At 41.2% G+C, this 15,467-nt stretch overlaps 1 protein-coding gene across 1 annotated transcript; it reads left to right on the forward strand.

Moving 5' to 3' along the window:
* Positions 1-826: 826 nt before the first annotated feature.
* mef2b (myocyte enhancer factor 2b) lies at positions 827-15,467 on the forward strand. The gene is made up of 9 exons (XM_084354315.1): positions 827-1,103; positions 5,428-5,496; positions 7,373-7,576; positions 7,726-7,854; positions 8,085-8,274; positions 9,275-9,423; positions 9,614-9,728; positions 10,920-11,031; positions 12,287-15,467. The coding sequence occupies exons 2-9, from the start codon at positions 5,443-5,445 to the stop codon at positions 12,579-12,581; spliced, it is 1,248 nt and encodes a 415-aa protein (XP_084210441.1). The 5' UTR covers positions 827-1,103; positions 5,428-5,442; the 3' UTR covers positions 12,582-15,467.

The raw sequence follows: 15,467 nt of genomic DNA on the forward strand, positions 1-15,467 counted from the left end.
AATTGCCGCTTCCAGAAATGTTGTTGCAATCTGCAAGAACTGACCACCTTTTAAATTCATACTCCAAACTAATAGGGGCTGGCTAATGCTAGAGAAACTGCTAACTGCTGCTCACTGTAGCTGCGGTTAGGTAGGTAGCTCAGTTAGCAGTGCAGCTAGCGATCCAGACTGCGGGCTTGGAGTGTTTTTTGTTGTTGTTGTTGTTTTTTTTTTGGAGAAAGGATGGGCAGGGGCTAACTAGTTAGCATGATGCTAACTTCAGCAGCCACCTCTGCAAGGACGCAATACATGGACGTCTTTGAAATAATGTCAAAACAATTATTTCTTCGCGTACAGTTGATGATTTTAGTTTTGAGTGTTTTAAACTGAGATTCTGACACCTTTAAGAAAATATCACACTTTGACTCAGGTACTGTTTATTTCTATGACTTTGGATACTTTCCCACAACACATGGGGCTGTAGACCTATAGATTGTTTGTCTCACTTTTTGAACAGAAAATATGCAAATTGTACATCACGAGACTTTCCACTTCCCACCCTCATGTCTTCACCGCTCCAGTGATGAAATTCTACACAAACAAGTCAAAACTACCTTAAAAAAAAAAAAAAGACCAACAAAAAAAAAAGCCTCCTTTGGGACACAATAACATCAAATGTCTGCTCTGTAATGCGGATCTTTCTTCGTAGCCCCGCGCAGAAGTGCATGTAATGTAACTTCTGCTGTGAACTGGCTGTCAGCCTTCAGTGAGTGAGTGAGCGAGTGGCGCGCTCGCAGGCGGATTGGAGGCGGAGGAGCGCGTCCAATGGCGCGGCCGAGGAGGCGGCGTGTGCTGACAGAGAGGCGGGCTGCAGCAGCCAGCTGTTGGAAAGCAGCGCTCCTGAACCATCCGCTGCTACTACTGCACCAGGTGAATATCTGCACATCACAACACGAGACGAGGACACGAGACAAGACAAGACACTGAGGCACCTGTACGCTTCTTTTTGTTGTTGTTGTTTTTGTTTTTTTTCCCCCGCATCTGCGATTTTTTCCTGTTTGATTTGTTCTCGATCAAGTGGCTGAAACTCGGAGGTGAACAGAGAGAAGGAGCGCCAGAAGCAGGTGAGATTTATTTGTGTTTTTCAAAGCGTTTAGTTGTTTTAAATGCTGTTGAAGCGAGCGGGGTTTCCTTGCCGGTGTTTATGACACAGCTGTAAATAACGCACCTGTTGCTGTGTCATTGAACGCAGCCTATAGATGAGGCTATATTAGACAGGGATGCGTGGCAACTCAGGGACAGACAGGCTATTCATAAACGTACTATTTTGAATGACGTCAGCAATTTATTAGGTCTAATTATCCGCAAACATTTTTTTCAAGCTATTTATTTTTACGTTTTTTATTTTTAGCGCCGAATGTGTGAAATGAATCCCGTGACCCTGAATCCATCCTTCAAACTGTTGCCTCATTCAACATGTGCATTAATAACTCTCGTGTTTTTTGGGCAGCGTGAGATAACTGGCTCAACATATTAGTTTTTTTGTGACAAATTTAGAGTCGTGTTGTTCATTTCGTCAAGGTGTGTCACATCTCACAAGAGCAACTTAAAGGGGCGACATGCAGTTTTGGAGAAGAAATTTCAAAGATTTTATTTTTTTTATGTCTAAACAACCTAAATAAACAAACTGTCTTTGTTTACACGACTGATTAAACTGAATAAACAAGCCCACCTTTAAGGCTGACACAATTTCATACTGTTTTACTTTGTTTATATGTGGCGGACCCCGCCACCTTTCTAGCTTCAAAAGTGTTCTGGAGACCTTATTTTCCTCTGAGAACAGCTTATTTACTCAGTAACGGATAGAATAAATATTTCTGACTTTGTATTATGACCTCATTAATATCGTAACATCGTTCCCCTTTAAGTCACGAAAACCTTTTTTTCTTTTTTTGTCTATTCGAGGAAAGATCAAATGTTCAGCTGTACTTCTGCTATTCTGGCTCTATCATAAATATCAAGGCAATTCAATTATCTCCTGTTAAAATTAGACAAATATTTCCTCGCCATTACTCTGCGAAGGCCCAGCGAGCACATGAACCGTCTGACCCCGAAGATGACACACACATTTGTTTATCCCGGTGTATTGATGCTCTGTTATACAGATAAGAACGCAAAACATTAGTAAGAATATAGTTACACTCAGGGATTCCTTCTTCTTTAAGCATGTTTCAGTTTTGATTTGAATGGAAAGAGGATGCCAGTGACAAATCAAAAGTTCAAACTTTTGGTCATCAATTTCTTTTTGACACGTTTTTTGGGAGGATTCATGTGTTGGTTCATGCAAAGTTTGGTTTCAGGAGACAGTTTTTGGGCCTGGTTTCACATTTCAAAACATCTTATCACAAGACCTTGATGTGACTCACTCAGGAGCGACAAAAATGAGTAAAACAGCGAAAACAAGGTTGCACACCCGCTTTGATTGGAGTCATCCACACCGCTGCAGTGCTGCCGTTGCAGTCAGAGTTCAGTATGTCAGTGTAATGCAGCAGTCATGCTAGCTACAGCTTCTCTGAGGGAGTCTATAATAAATGCATGACTGTAGGAAAAGTATGACAGATGACAGCTGAGACAGAAAAAACATTTTAGTTAACTAAAAATTACTATTGTTGGAGCAAATTTTTGTCAGAGAGATGTAATCTGTGTGTTATAGTTATTCACATAACCACCAATTCTGTGTGATGGTGAAATGATATCGGAGCTTCTGCTTTGCTGCCCCAGAGTAAAAGCCATTAGCTACTAATGCTAATATCCCCACACGTGTTTACCATGTTTTTGCAACACTTTGAAGCCATCGTGCTCTGAATGACTCATGGAAAGAAAACCATCGGAGCAGAACCCTCAGTACTCTAGAAATGCCCTACTTATTTTTCCCTTCTCATTCATGCATTACGGTAAGAAAAACATCCATCCCAACTGAATTGATCAAACGTGTAAGAATCATCTCGTCTTGTTCATGCATGAACTTTTAGTTTTTCTGTGCATGTGCGTTGTTGTCCCCGGTGAGGTCCCCAGTGATTAGTGAGGAGCTCCCAGGGTATGTCAGAGAGCAGGGCTACTGTGCGTTGGTGCAGTCTTTTCCACTGTCTCGCCTCTGGGAAGACATCTGACAAATGTGTCGTCTTTCCCCTGTAGAAGCCCGAGACCCAGGGGCAAGTGTGCGATTGTGCAATTATTGCACTATCACGGGACACACAGCGATTCTGCTTCACATTCGTATCTTGTGGTAGTACTTTCAGGACTATGAGAATACTAAGTAGAGCTGCAACGAAGATTACCGCTAACTATATTGATAATGGAGTCATTTGTCAAAGCAAAAATGTCAAACGTTTGCCGGTTCTAGCTTCTTAAATGTGAGGATTTGCTGCTTTTCTTTGTCATTTGTGATAGCAAATGAAGAGTGTGAGTTCTGGACTATTGGTTGGCAAAAAAAAACTATTTGCAGACATAACTTTGGGTTTTGAGAACTTGTGAGGAGCATTTTTAACATTTTTTATTGTGAAAACAACCAGCAGATTAATCGATTAGTTGAAGATACGAAAACGTGAAGGATCAGCTATTTCCACATTAATGAGACTCGACCTCAGAGCTGAAAGGTCACACGGCTGTAGGTGTGTGCTGCGTTTGCCAGCTCTCGTGCGTTCACAGACCTCAAATGACAGTTGTCGTACACGGGAAATCATCCAGAATTAGCCGATGCGTTTGTTAGACACAGCCAGGCTTTTCCTGCCTGTCTCGGCCCTCAGGTCTTCTTCGACAAACCTACTAAACCACATGCAGTTCTATAGCTAACTCGTAGCTATATTTACCCAGCTAGTCGTGCATTTTAACAGAGCTGTCTGTTGCGGTGATCTGGTCCTATCTGAGAGGAGAGGAACTTTCTGTAAAAACCCTGAGATAAAGATCTTTCTGCCCTGCTCAAAACATATGTCCCACTTCCTTCTCCTCTCACCATTTACATGCCTTGATATGAGGTTGAATTGTCTCACTTCTGGTCCAGAAAACAGAACAGCTTGTCCTGAGTTCAATTATTTGTGGTAGCCATGTTGTTAGTTCAACAGACCAATACTGGTTTTTGTGGTCCTCTTCTTATAAGAATTAGCTGTGTGCCCTGGCAAAGACGGGTTCATCCGCAGCTGTCAGTGTTGAGGTGTGTCTTGTCTCTGCAGTATATTCAGCACAGTGGATATCACAGGACTTTATAAGGTAATAAAAAGGGCAAAGAGGTGGATTCCTTCAGAAATGCCCCAGATGCCTGTGTGCCAAGCTTACGTTGAGGGACAGCGGGCACTGTAGGGGTCGTGGGAACACAGGCGCCATATCCGCTCAGGCACCATCAGGAGGGACAGGGAACTAAATATAGAGGGGTCCGATACATGTCCAGTATTAAGGGGAAAAACCAGTGAAAACTCCTCTGGGCTTTGGAGAAGCACTATACGGTCAGGTCAGAGGAGTCAGACTACCACTTACTGCAGTCCTTTGACTGATAGTGGAGTGTAAAACGGGAATAACTCACACATAGAGCAAATTTATGGATGCATGTGATTTATAGCTGCAGAAAAGCCACTTTATGGTTGTCTCCCATAATGCAAAGAGTGAAAGTGATCCTCAGATTTCACGTTTTTCTGGTGTCCAGCTCTATATGGTCCTGTAGGGCCAGGGAAAGTACAGGGGGGTTTTCTAGACCAAACAGAAAAACAGCGGGTGTGAGCTTCAGAAATGGACATTCTCAAGCCAACCACAATCCATCCATGCCTCTGCCTTCTGCCCTCCGATTCCTGCTTTTTTTTTTTTCCACGCATGAGAGACGAGTGGGTGGCTCTTTAGCTTCATCCATCTTTCAAAAACACACCGTTTTCCTTTGACTGTTTGGTTTTAGCTATTGCCTGATGAACCTTTAAAAGGAGCTATGGACTGTATTTTTAACCCTGTCTCTTGGGGCCGTGTGGTGCAGCCGAGCACTGTGCTGCTGGCCTGGGGGTAACCCAGACTGTGGGGGTGTCAGACTGCGTGCTCTGCTGGGCCTGCAGCCTAACTTTAGACCACATCGCCTCATGGTGGTAAAAATAAACACCCTGCCTTTACCAAGGGGGAAGGGACTTAAAACCAAATGGATGAAATTTTCCCACCAGGAATTATACGAACGCAAAGCGACACATCATTCAATATTTGTACTGTTGTTGGTAAAATGTAGATGCATGCACACAAGAATAACCCTGTGGCCACAAATGTGACTTTGACCCTTTAACTCATATTAAAAGGGGCGGAAAGAAATGCATTTGTGTTAAATATCACATTTATTTTTATTCAGGATGAATGCCTGTCACACATATATTGCGTACTGTCATTGTAACATTCTTATTTTTTCTTTCACGGGTGTTTTTACAGAAAACAGCAGAAAAAATGGGAAGAAAGAAAATACAAATTTCTCGTATACTGGACCAGAGGAACAGACAGGTGAGTCAACATCCAGTGAGGGTCAAAACCATGACCTGATGTCATATTTATGGTATGGTTCAAAGAAATTAGCACCTCGTGTTTGGAGCAAAGGGGGTTCAGGAGATGCAGAACGGTGCACTGAAATTGTGACAGCTGAGAGTCTGAGAGCGACGTGATAGTTGTAGAGATTTGGATATAAAAATAAGTGCGTGCATTGTAGGGGCGTAGCTCCGGGGCTGGTCGGCATGATTTCTGAATGCTGCAAGACAGCGGAGGAAATATCACATAATGATATATTGAATGATAACAGACAGTCGTGAGATCACAGTTACATTATACAACCATTGTAGCAGGCATTTTTACATTCGACCTCACATATCGAGGGCCAAGGGAGACTGTGAGATTTAATTTATGAAAGGAAGAGCTTTCCGTCACCAAGAGGACACAACCGATACGCAGCGGTGGGATGTAAAAAGGTACACCTACTCAACTGTTGGACTTGTGTACTGTCTGAAAGCTTAAGTTACTTGTTACTTTTCACATTCAATCTCCAAGCGTGGTGATTTTTGAAATCCTTGATGTGTTGAGGAAATTCTCCCCCTCTTCTTTAAATAGATAAACTATTTAAAAACGCTTGACACGACAAGCATATGATGATCTCATAAGATGTGATGCATTGCTTTAATTTATACTATACATGCTATAAGTAGAATCCAACATGCAGCAGTAATATTCATCCAGAAACATCAGATACAGTAAAACACTGACAGGGACTACTTTTACTTTTCATACCAAACTAGATTTAGCTGTGAAATACGGATGGTTTCACTTCAGTAAAGCTCTGAATGCATGGCTTTTTGTTTTGCAGTATTATTTGTAAATCCACCCGCTGCCAGGACGCTGACCCACAGCTGTAAATTTAACAAAATCTGAAAAATTCGACAGTAAAGTCAGGAGGACGGTAATGGCACTTGTGCTCTTTCACGCTGAACAAACTGGGCTGCACGGAGGGAGCTGAAGCAGAAAAGGAAGATATATTTGATGTTGATCAGCTTGATGGAGGAAGAATGAGATAACTATAAATACAGTGTAATGTTGACGTCAACTCACAGTGAGAAGTTACATAGTTTCTTCAAAGACTTAGGTAATGTCAGCGCGTTACCGAAAAAGCAATGTTCCCTTTTAGCTTGCAACCTATTCACGAGGAATCAGTGTGAACAGCTAGAATAATGTTTTTAACTGTGCTCAGACTTCTGGCAAATACCATTTGTCTCTCTATCTAATCTGTGGTGCTGAGTGTTGTTTGGTGATAAGGTTTTTTTTTTTTTTTTTTTGGAGTTTTTCCTTATCTGAACTGAGAGTCTGAGGATAGACAGTGTTGTTGCTGCGCACTGTAAAACCTTCTGGGACCAACTTGTGATTTTAGGTTATATAAAGACATCGTCAACACTGCTAGTATTTGCAAGGGATCAGTTTTGGGCATGTGTGTTATGCTTTTCCAAGCTTTTTTTAGCGGTATTATTTTGAAACAAGACAAATTATTAATTTCAGAACACTTTTTTAAAATATATATTTATATTAGATTCTGTGGCAACTAATCCATATTGGTCAAAATGCTTTATTTCTCCTGGAAATATTCAAGTTTGTACCAAAAATCTTTTTACATATTTGACTTTAGATTGAGCTAAAAACTTAAGAACGACTGTTTATGATCTTTTAAATAATAATAATAACAAAATCATTATAAAATGAGCATAAATGCAGGGATAAGATGTAAATTTAAAGCCCACTTGAAGTTAAAGATGCATAAGAAAAAGGAGGGGGCTCACCAGTAAATCATCGGTAATCTAAACCTGAGATGACACAAACCTCGGTGTGTGTTTTCGTGCCATAGGTCACCTTCACCAAGCGTAAGTTTGGCCTGATGAAGAAGGCCTACGAGCTGAGCGTGCTGTGTGACTGCGAGATCGCCCTCATCATCTTCAACAGCACCAACCGTCTGTTCCAGTACGCCAGCACGGACATGGACAAGGTGCTGCTCAAGTACACAGAGTACAGCGAGCCTCACGAGAGCCGCACCAACACGGACATACTGGAGGTATACTCAGGCAGTTCATTTACAGCAGGAAGCACGAGTTTCGAAATGTACTTAATATGAATATTTCTGCATCATTTGTGCTTGTTGTTCTAAATCTTCATGCTGTCGTTGCGGGTAATTTTCCCCGCGCACTTTCTGTTCTGTATTAGACTCTGCGTAGGAAGGGCCTCGGTCTTGAGGGCACTGAGCTCGACAGTGAGGAGAGCATGCAGGTGGCCGCCGACAAATATCCGCTCAGCGAGGGCATGGATCTCTCTGTGGCTCGCCAGCGCTTCTATGTCAGTCCACACGCACTCGTGCTACTTTTGCACATTCCCACACACACACCCCCTCACATGCTGAGCTGACCAGAAGCTGTTTTAATATGAATTCTTCTAATTCTCGTCATTTTAATGACACAGAACAGCTCAAAACGTCCACAAACACAACATATTTTTCTTCACTTGCTGACAGATTTTGAACTTCAATTCTTGTGCTGTTTTACGACACACGTTTTTTTTCTCATCAGGCTCCGTCGCTCCTCTCACCGGAGGCTCAGTTCCTGGTGTCTGCAGGCTGTGAGAACGGCTACCCCAACTCCTCCGGATCCGGCATGGCGTCCCACAGACCCCCGGCCTTTAAATCTCTGAGCTCCAGACCCGGCTCTGCCAGTCCTGCTGCACCACACGCACACACTGCATTCATGTCTCCACACACAGGTGAGCAGAACTGGCTTATACCGGTCCTACTGCGTGAAACATCAACACAGTCATTTTAATTACAGCGGGAAATATTCGCAGCATGATCTGTCAGGGGGTTTCAAAAATTCAAGACCAACAGATGAAAAGAGATGGATTACACATATTTTACAGTACATAATATAGAGAGTAACCAGTATATATCTGTATTATAATGTATATGTGTGTATTACTATATCCTATATGCCATAATTGCAGCTCAAAATGGCACCTTTTATGTAAAAGAGAAGAAAAGTTTGATATTGAAATTTGAAAAATGTGAGCAAATGATTACTGCCATTAATTTAAAACCTCCCTCTGACTTAAACTATACATTTACAGAATATTATCATTTGTGTCTATGTTTTTTAAAATGTTGAGCAATGAACATTTTCCTCTTAAAAATAGAAACGTTTAGCGCGTAAAATCCATGAAGCTCTTGTCTGGGTTCTGGCTAAAAGCTTGCTGTTAAATTCACATGTCTACTGTCAACCCTCTGTGCAGCTGGCTGTGAACTCACAGGAAGCGTGTGTGTACGTGCATGTGTGTGCGCACTAATCCACACATGTCTGTTTTGTGAAACTGGCCCTCCACCAGTGTGACAGCGGCTGTAACCAGTTCTGTGGTTTCTGTACAGAATGTATCACACCTGCCAGTCATGTCAGCCTCTTCTGCAGTCTTTAACTATTTGGACTCATTATGATGTCACTGACGGTCGTCGCGTTTTAAATATATTATTGCTACTTTTCTGCTCATTGATGCCGATGAATGGATTCTGTCAGGTCAATTGATACTTTAAAACAACAGCTGCCCATTGGCCCAGAAAGATCTGACACTAGTTTAAAGGTCAAACTGAAAAGAAGAAGTTGTTTTTTATCACACTTGCAGACAGAAACAGAGGGAGGTGATGAATGTATCACAGAGAATAAATTATTCCTCTGTGAGTGAAACAGGCTCACATCTCTTTTCGCTTCCTGTGTAGGTATCGGCTACTCCGTCTTCTCCCATGGCAGCCTGAATCGAGCTCTGGACATGAAAAGCCCTCCTCCTCTGAACCTGGGCCCTGAGAACCTGCGGGGAGACGCTGCTGGTCAGGGAATGGGGGCCACACGTGCAAACCACAGCTCTGCTGTAAGTGGCTGTTACTACCCAGAGTCATCTACTCTAAAGATGTCAGTGAATGTGACACATACTGTACATTACTTCTAAAACTGAACTGGTGTGCCCGTAGATGTCAGTATCACAGTTTTTCTGTGTCACACTCACTTGGCACAGATATGCAGCACATATGCAATGATGTTTGACTTTCTGTGTTCATCAGAGGGCTGTCTTGTACCAGGGCCTGCACGGCAGCAGCTCCATGGTCGCCATGGGCAAGGCAGGGCTGCTGGGTCACAATCTGGGAGGCTACGGCCTCCCGTCTCCTGGAGCCTCTGGTACGTCCGCTGTGTATCATCTATTCTTGGTTAAATTAGGGTGAATAAAATTCAAAAAGAGAGCTAAATGTGCAAATCAATGCAGATGAAAAGGTATTTAAAAGGACAACATATCGGGAAATACACTCATTTGCTGTCTTGCTGAGAGCTAGATGTGAGGATTGACACCATCAACCAATCCAACTTTATTTGTAGAGCATTTTCACACAGCAAAGTAACACAAATTGCTTCACACAGTGAAAACAATACCCCAAGATAACAAGCAATAAAAAAGAGGAACTTAGGGCGCTATCTAGAGTTAAATGCATCAGTAAAAAATACAGTACAGTAAATACAGATAATGGGATCAAAAAGTCTGAGACCACCAGTCAAAACACGTTCACCCCACACCCGCCCCGAGCGAGACACCACCCTCTCCGCTGCAAACGACAACACGCGGCCAACAACCTGAGTGAGAAGCCTTATCCGAGCTTAGACTGGAAACAAGGGAAAACAGCTCGGCCGGCTCCGTTCAGAGGAAACAATGGTACCTAAACGAAATGAAGGTGCAAAAATGACAAGTTGTGGTTTTAGGGGGTTTTGTGCAGGATGGGATCGACCAGTGCGCTTTTTTCAGGGCCGATATTTGGAACTGATCAACGTTTGCAGTAAAAATAAGAATCTTGTCAAAATTTACTCAAGTACCGTACTTAAGTACAATTTTGAGCTACTTTCCATTATTTGCTACTTTATACTCCCACTCCACTACTTTTATTTGACAACTTTAGTTCCTAGTTACTTTGCAGATTCAGATTATTCAGTGTTGATAGGCTGTTATGTGTTGTGGGGGCGGGACGTTGCGTGAGACCACAGTTGTGTCGAGATTACAGGAAGTTACTCCAAGAGTCATGTACTTAACTCCCAAGACATGTTTATAAGTGAGTGGTAGAGCCAGGCTAGCTGTTTCCCCCTTGTTTCCAGTCTTTGTGCCAAGCTAGGCTAACCGTCTGTTGGCTGCGCAGTAGCTCCGTGCTAACAGTGCAGACAGAGTGATAACTGTCTTCTCATATAACTCTCATCAAGAGAGCAAGTAGGTGTATTTCCCAAAATGTCGAACTATCCTCTGAGTGATTCAGGTTTATTAAATCCCATCTCTGTGGCCTCTTTTTTTCAACATTTTAATTTATACCTGTGTTTTTTCTTTCCTTCCAGAGTACAGCCAACCTGGTTTTTATCACTCAGTTAGTCTACAGCGAGGAGCAGTGAACCCCTGGCAGCAAGCACAGCCGCCTCAGGAGCCCCACGGGCCTCATATAAGCCCAGGGTAAGGACATTAATGCGTAATAAGGCTCCTCTGTGAGGATAAAATATGGAATCATGGCAGAAAGTTGTATCCGCACAGTGTTTGCTTCAGCAGTTCACTCCCGCTGTGCAACGTTTCAATCAATCAGATCTTCATCAGGGACGAAACAGCACTAACAACTGTCACATTTTACACACATAGCTCAAAATGATGGCAATCATCAGCCCTGAGGAAACCATTAATGTGGCTGCAGAAGACAATGAAGTTATCACTGACAACAGGTGTCAACGGCTAGAATGCAAAACAGGATGACAAAAAGGAAGAGGAAGGAAATAATGTATCACCGCAATCATAATAAATAAATAGATAAATAAATAAATACTTTTTTTACCTAGATAAATACCTTTCCTTTCTACTTTCTTTCTTTTTTTTAAATTTGTGTGTAGTACATATGTGTAATGTGTTTGTTACGGCACTAGGTAGAGACATAGTGAACTAAGAATTTAATCGCATCGATACATTGTTTATCTCCACATATGACAATAAAGCCTTTGAATCCTTTGAAATAAATAAACAACATTACAAGAGGTGGAGTAACACATATATAAAAATAAATAAAAAATAAAAAAAGTTGAGTAAAAAAAAAATAATAGAAAAATTGAGTTGAAGTAAAAAAGCAGAATTAAAAGAGACGGGGTGAAAAAAATAAATATATGGATAGAAAAGAAATAAATAAAAAGATCAGAAAAGAACATAGGAGGAAAAAGGAAGAAGAAATAAAAAATAAAATAAAATCATGACAAAAAAGAAAATACAAAAAAATACAGTGGAAAAAAATAGAATGTAAAGTAAAAACAAAGACAACTTGAGAAAGAAAGTTATAATACTATAAATGGATGGAAAAGAAATGTGTATTCACATACTAATATATATATAATACATTTAAAAAATAAAAGATATGCATTAAACAAAGAAAAACAACATTTTATTGTGGAAAATTGTATGTAGTGGTGTTAAAATTGAACTTTCTCCATAAAATATGAAACCACACATTGCTGAATGTCGATAGATAACATCTGTTTATTGTTGTTTATATTTAGACGTATCCTTGTGGTGAATGTTTAATCCAGTGCTGGATGAATTTCAAACGCCACATTCCCAAACAGTCCTCTCATTGATTTTATCTCCATCGAGCTGCCCCTGATGCACTTCAGATATAATTGCAGACCTGACGATGTTCAGACATTTCTTTTGTCTCTCCTCTTGTTGTTTCCAGGATGTCCAGCGGAGGGTGCTCCTTCCCCTCCCAGTCCTGCTCCTCCACCTCTCCACATCTGCCCTCCCTCAACCTCAGCATCAAATCAGAGCGGAGCTCTCCTGAGCACATGTCCTCACCCACCTCCCCTCCTCGACACCACCTCAGGCAGCACTCGCCAATGAGCAACCCCGATTCGGCTCGCCATACCCCTCCGGAAGCCCGTCCGGCCAATGAGACGAAGGAGTTTCCCAAAGCCGGCTACCCACAGGATGAAGGAGGGCAGTTAGAGATAAGTGGTGGGTGGCAGAGATAGCTGGCTGCTGCAGTCTAACACCATCTCCTATTCAATCAGCTATCTTCTATCAAAACCAGTCCTCTCTCTCACACACACACACACACACACACACACACAGATAAAACACAGAAGATAGCGAGATGGGGTCGATTTGTCCCCACCATCCCAGAGAGGAACGCCTCTCTTTGTCTCCTCACACAGAGCTGGTCTCTCTCGCGAGCGATGAAGAATTTTCTCTGCATCACTCGATTGATCCCATGAGGAGACAGATGCATACAGACATTTGCTTTTTTGTTTGGTTAGGTTTAGTTTTCTGCGTGGCGCTCATGTGAGTCAGACATACAATCTGAAATGTGTTGGTTTTGTTCTGTTACCAGTTAGTCACAGCAGCACGTCGGGACCAGCTGAATTTCTCCAAAACGGCCAAAATCTGTGACATGATCCCCCCCCCCCCCTCGTAAAAACAGCTTTTGGGAATACACTATGTGTTTTAAAGGATAACTTCACATTTTTTTCAAGTCTGTCTGAAAACATTTACAACACTCACATGCTCATGTGTACATTGAAACAGCTTCTGCTCACTGTAATTGTTCCTCCTGTCCTGTAGGTCCATGAAAAGGTCACTTAACTCTAAAATTAGAAATGAGGGACTAGCTTTGTTATTGTTAAAATTTAGACAATGCAAATTATTGTTTCATTGCTGAGAGTCGGTGGAGGGATCACACCGGAGCAAGTCAGTGTGCTTTGCAGAGCAGCACGAAGAGGGAGTTTAGTGCTTAAAACATTGTAACTCAACAAGATGTCAACTTAATTTGTCTGATTTAAATGCACAGTGGGGAATTTCTGGTACCAGGGGTCTCTCAATCAAAACAAGTAACTCATTACGTTACTAACGTTTGCCAATGAAAATCCATCTACGCGAGGTCATTTTAGGTTTTATTCACGTTGTGTTTAGCCTCATTCACTGACTCTCCGAGAGGTTACCAGGGGACCAAATGAAACATACTGTCAGGAGTGAAATTACAGATTTCTCTGGGTTTGAAAATTGTTGGAAACTTTTAGGATAATATAAGTAAGTACTCAACCAAATATATCAAACAAAGGTCTAGTCGTTTTTAGACATTTTAAATTCAGAAATGTGCACGTTGTATCTTTAAAAATACATTTCATCTGTAAGGAAAAGTACATGTTTTCTTGTATATTTTACATTTTAACGCAGAAAAGTTACATGTTATATCTCAAAGACTGTCGAAGCCTCTTATCAGCTCTGATGTCCAGCTGTATTAAGCAGGAAATCTTTTCATGGCGAGTACAGACAGGAGGAACAATTACAGCAAACCAAAAACTATTTCAACGCATATATGGACGTGTGTATAGCTGGTTTACAGACAGATTAAAAAAGATTCTGGGCATTAGTTTGTATCAGGGACGTGGATGTGGGTTTCTTTGGGCAAATGGCTTTTTTCTGTGCTTGTTTGTAAGACTTTGATTTCGGAGAAGTTTTAGTTTCATTAATCCTGCAGATGATGCTCGTTTCATTCATTTACTTCACTCCATCAATACCAAAAGTTACGACAGTCTACTTCAACGAAAGACCAAAGTGTTTAATTATCGTCCTTTTGCATTGCAATTAGGGGTGTCGCGATATTGGATTAGTATATTTAATAGTACGCATGTGACAATATCGGGCGAATAATCCCGTGAAAATGTTTTTGTTCATCTTTTATTCATGGCTTTGATTGTTTATTTTTTACACTTATGGTTACAGACTCTCTTCACCTCCCTACACTTGAATTTTGAGAATAATTTAATTGCCAAAAAAAAGTCAAAGATAGATCTGATTGTTCACATTTCATTAAAAAAAATCTATAGATATCGCAACAATGTCGTTATTATGAATTTGTTTGGCCACAGTAATGTTGTAGTGAAAATCTGATATCGTGACAGCCCTGAATGCAATCAAATACTGAAGCAGCCAAAGACGTCACGTGTGTGTCTATACTGGATCTAATTTGATTTAAGTCATATAAAAATGGTGTCATTTTGTTTTTGAAGGGCTTCATTTGGTAACTGCATATTGTAGGTATCACTGAGCTTCACTGCCATCACTGTCTCAGGGTATTTTGAAATATACGAGACAGAGTGTAATAAATGAGTCTAAATATTCAAAGGATATTCCCTAAAAAAGAAAAAACAACCCTCGCATTACATTTTTTTTATTGAGAAGTGTTTGTTTTTCATTATACCTGTAAATGTGCTTTGCACTGTCTCTTTGTGCACTGGATTTCTGTGTGTTTTACTTTTCGCATTATTCAACTTGGCAAAATATTACTTTGATGAATTTCCCCTCGTTGTCCACAAGGGGTCATCTTGTGTCTCAAAATGTGGATTTTTTGGGGGGGATTTGAGTGAGAGAGCGCAGAGCAGGGAAGACCAGCCCAAAGTATCTGTGATTAATTATTATCTAATGAATCTCTGTGACGAGACACAGCTTCAGCGGTTCACCCTGACGACATCGAACAAATACGCCGTGACAGAGGTTTTGGTGCGCTGGCCGGAGGAGGTCTTCAAGTTCAAGTGCTGCTGTTGAAATTTGCTCTTTTCTTATTTTTTAATGCAGTTATGTGGATTAATATCAGCATGGAAACCAAATGATCAGTATTCTGATGTTTTGGCTCGAGTTTTTATATGTTTGCTGAATGCTTCACTAATAGAACAGAGATGGATCTTTATTTGACATTTGTTGTGATTCCTTTTAAATAAAACCGGTTTGATTTTTTTTCTGCTTCGCCCTGCTGTTTTTTTTTGAAGCATTCAGTTCACTGTCTTTCGTGTGGGAGAAAAAGGTGATTTCTCTTTTTCATGTAACCGCAACCTGAAGACAGATAAAAATGCCGTCTCCTA

This window comes from Pagrus pagrus, assembly GCF_965226575.1.
Source record: "Pagrus pagrus genome assembly, chromosome: 6".
NCBI classification, from domain to species: domain Eukaryota; kingdom Metazoa; phylum Chordata; class Actinopteri; order Spariformes; family Sparidae; genus Pagrus; species Pagrus pagrus.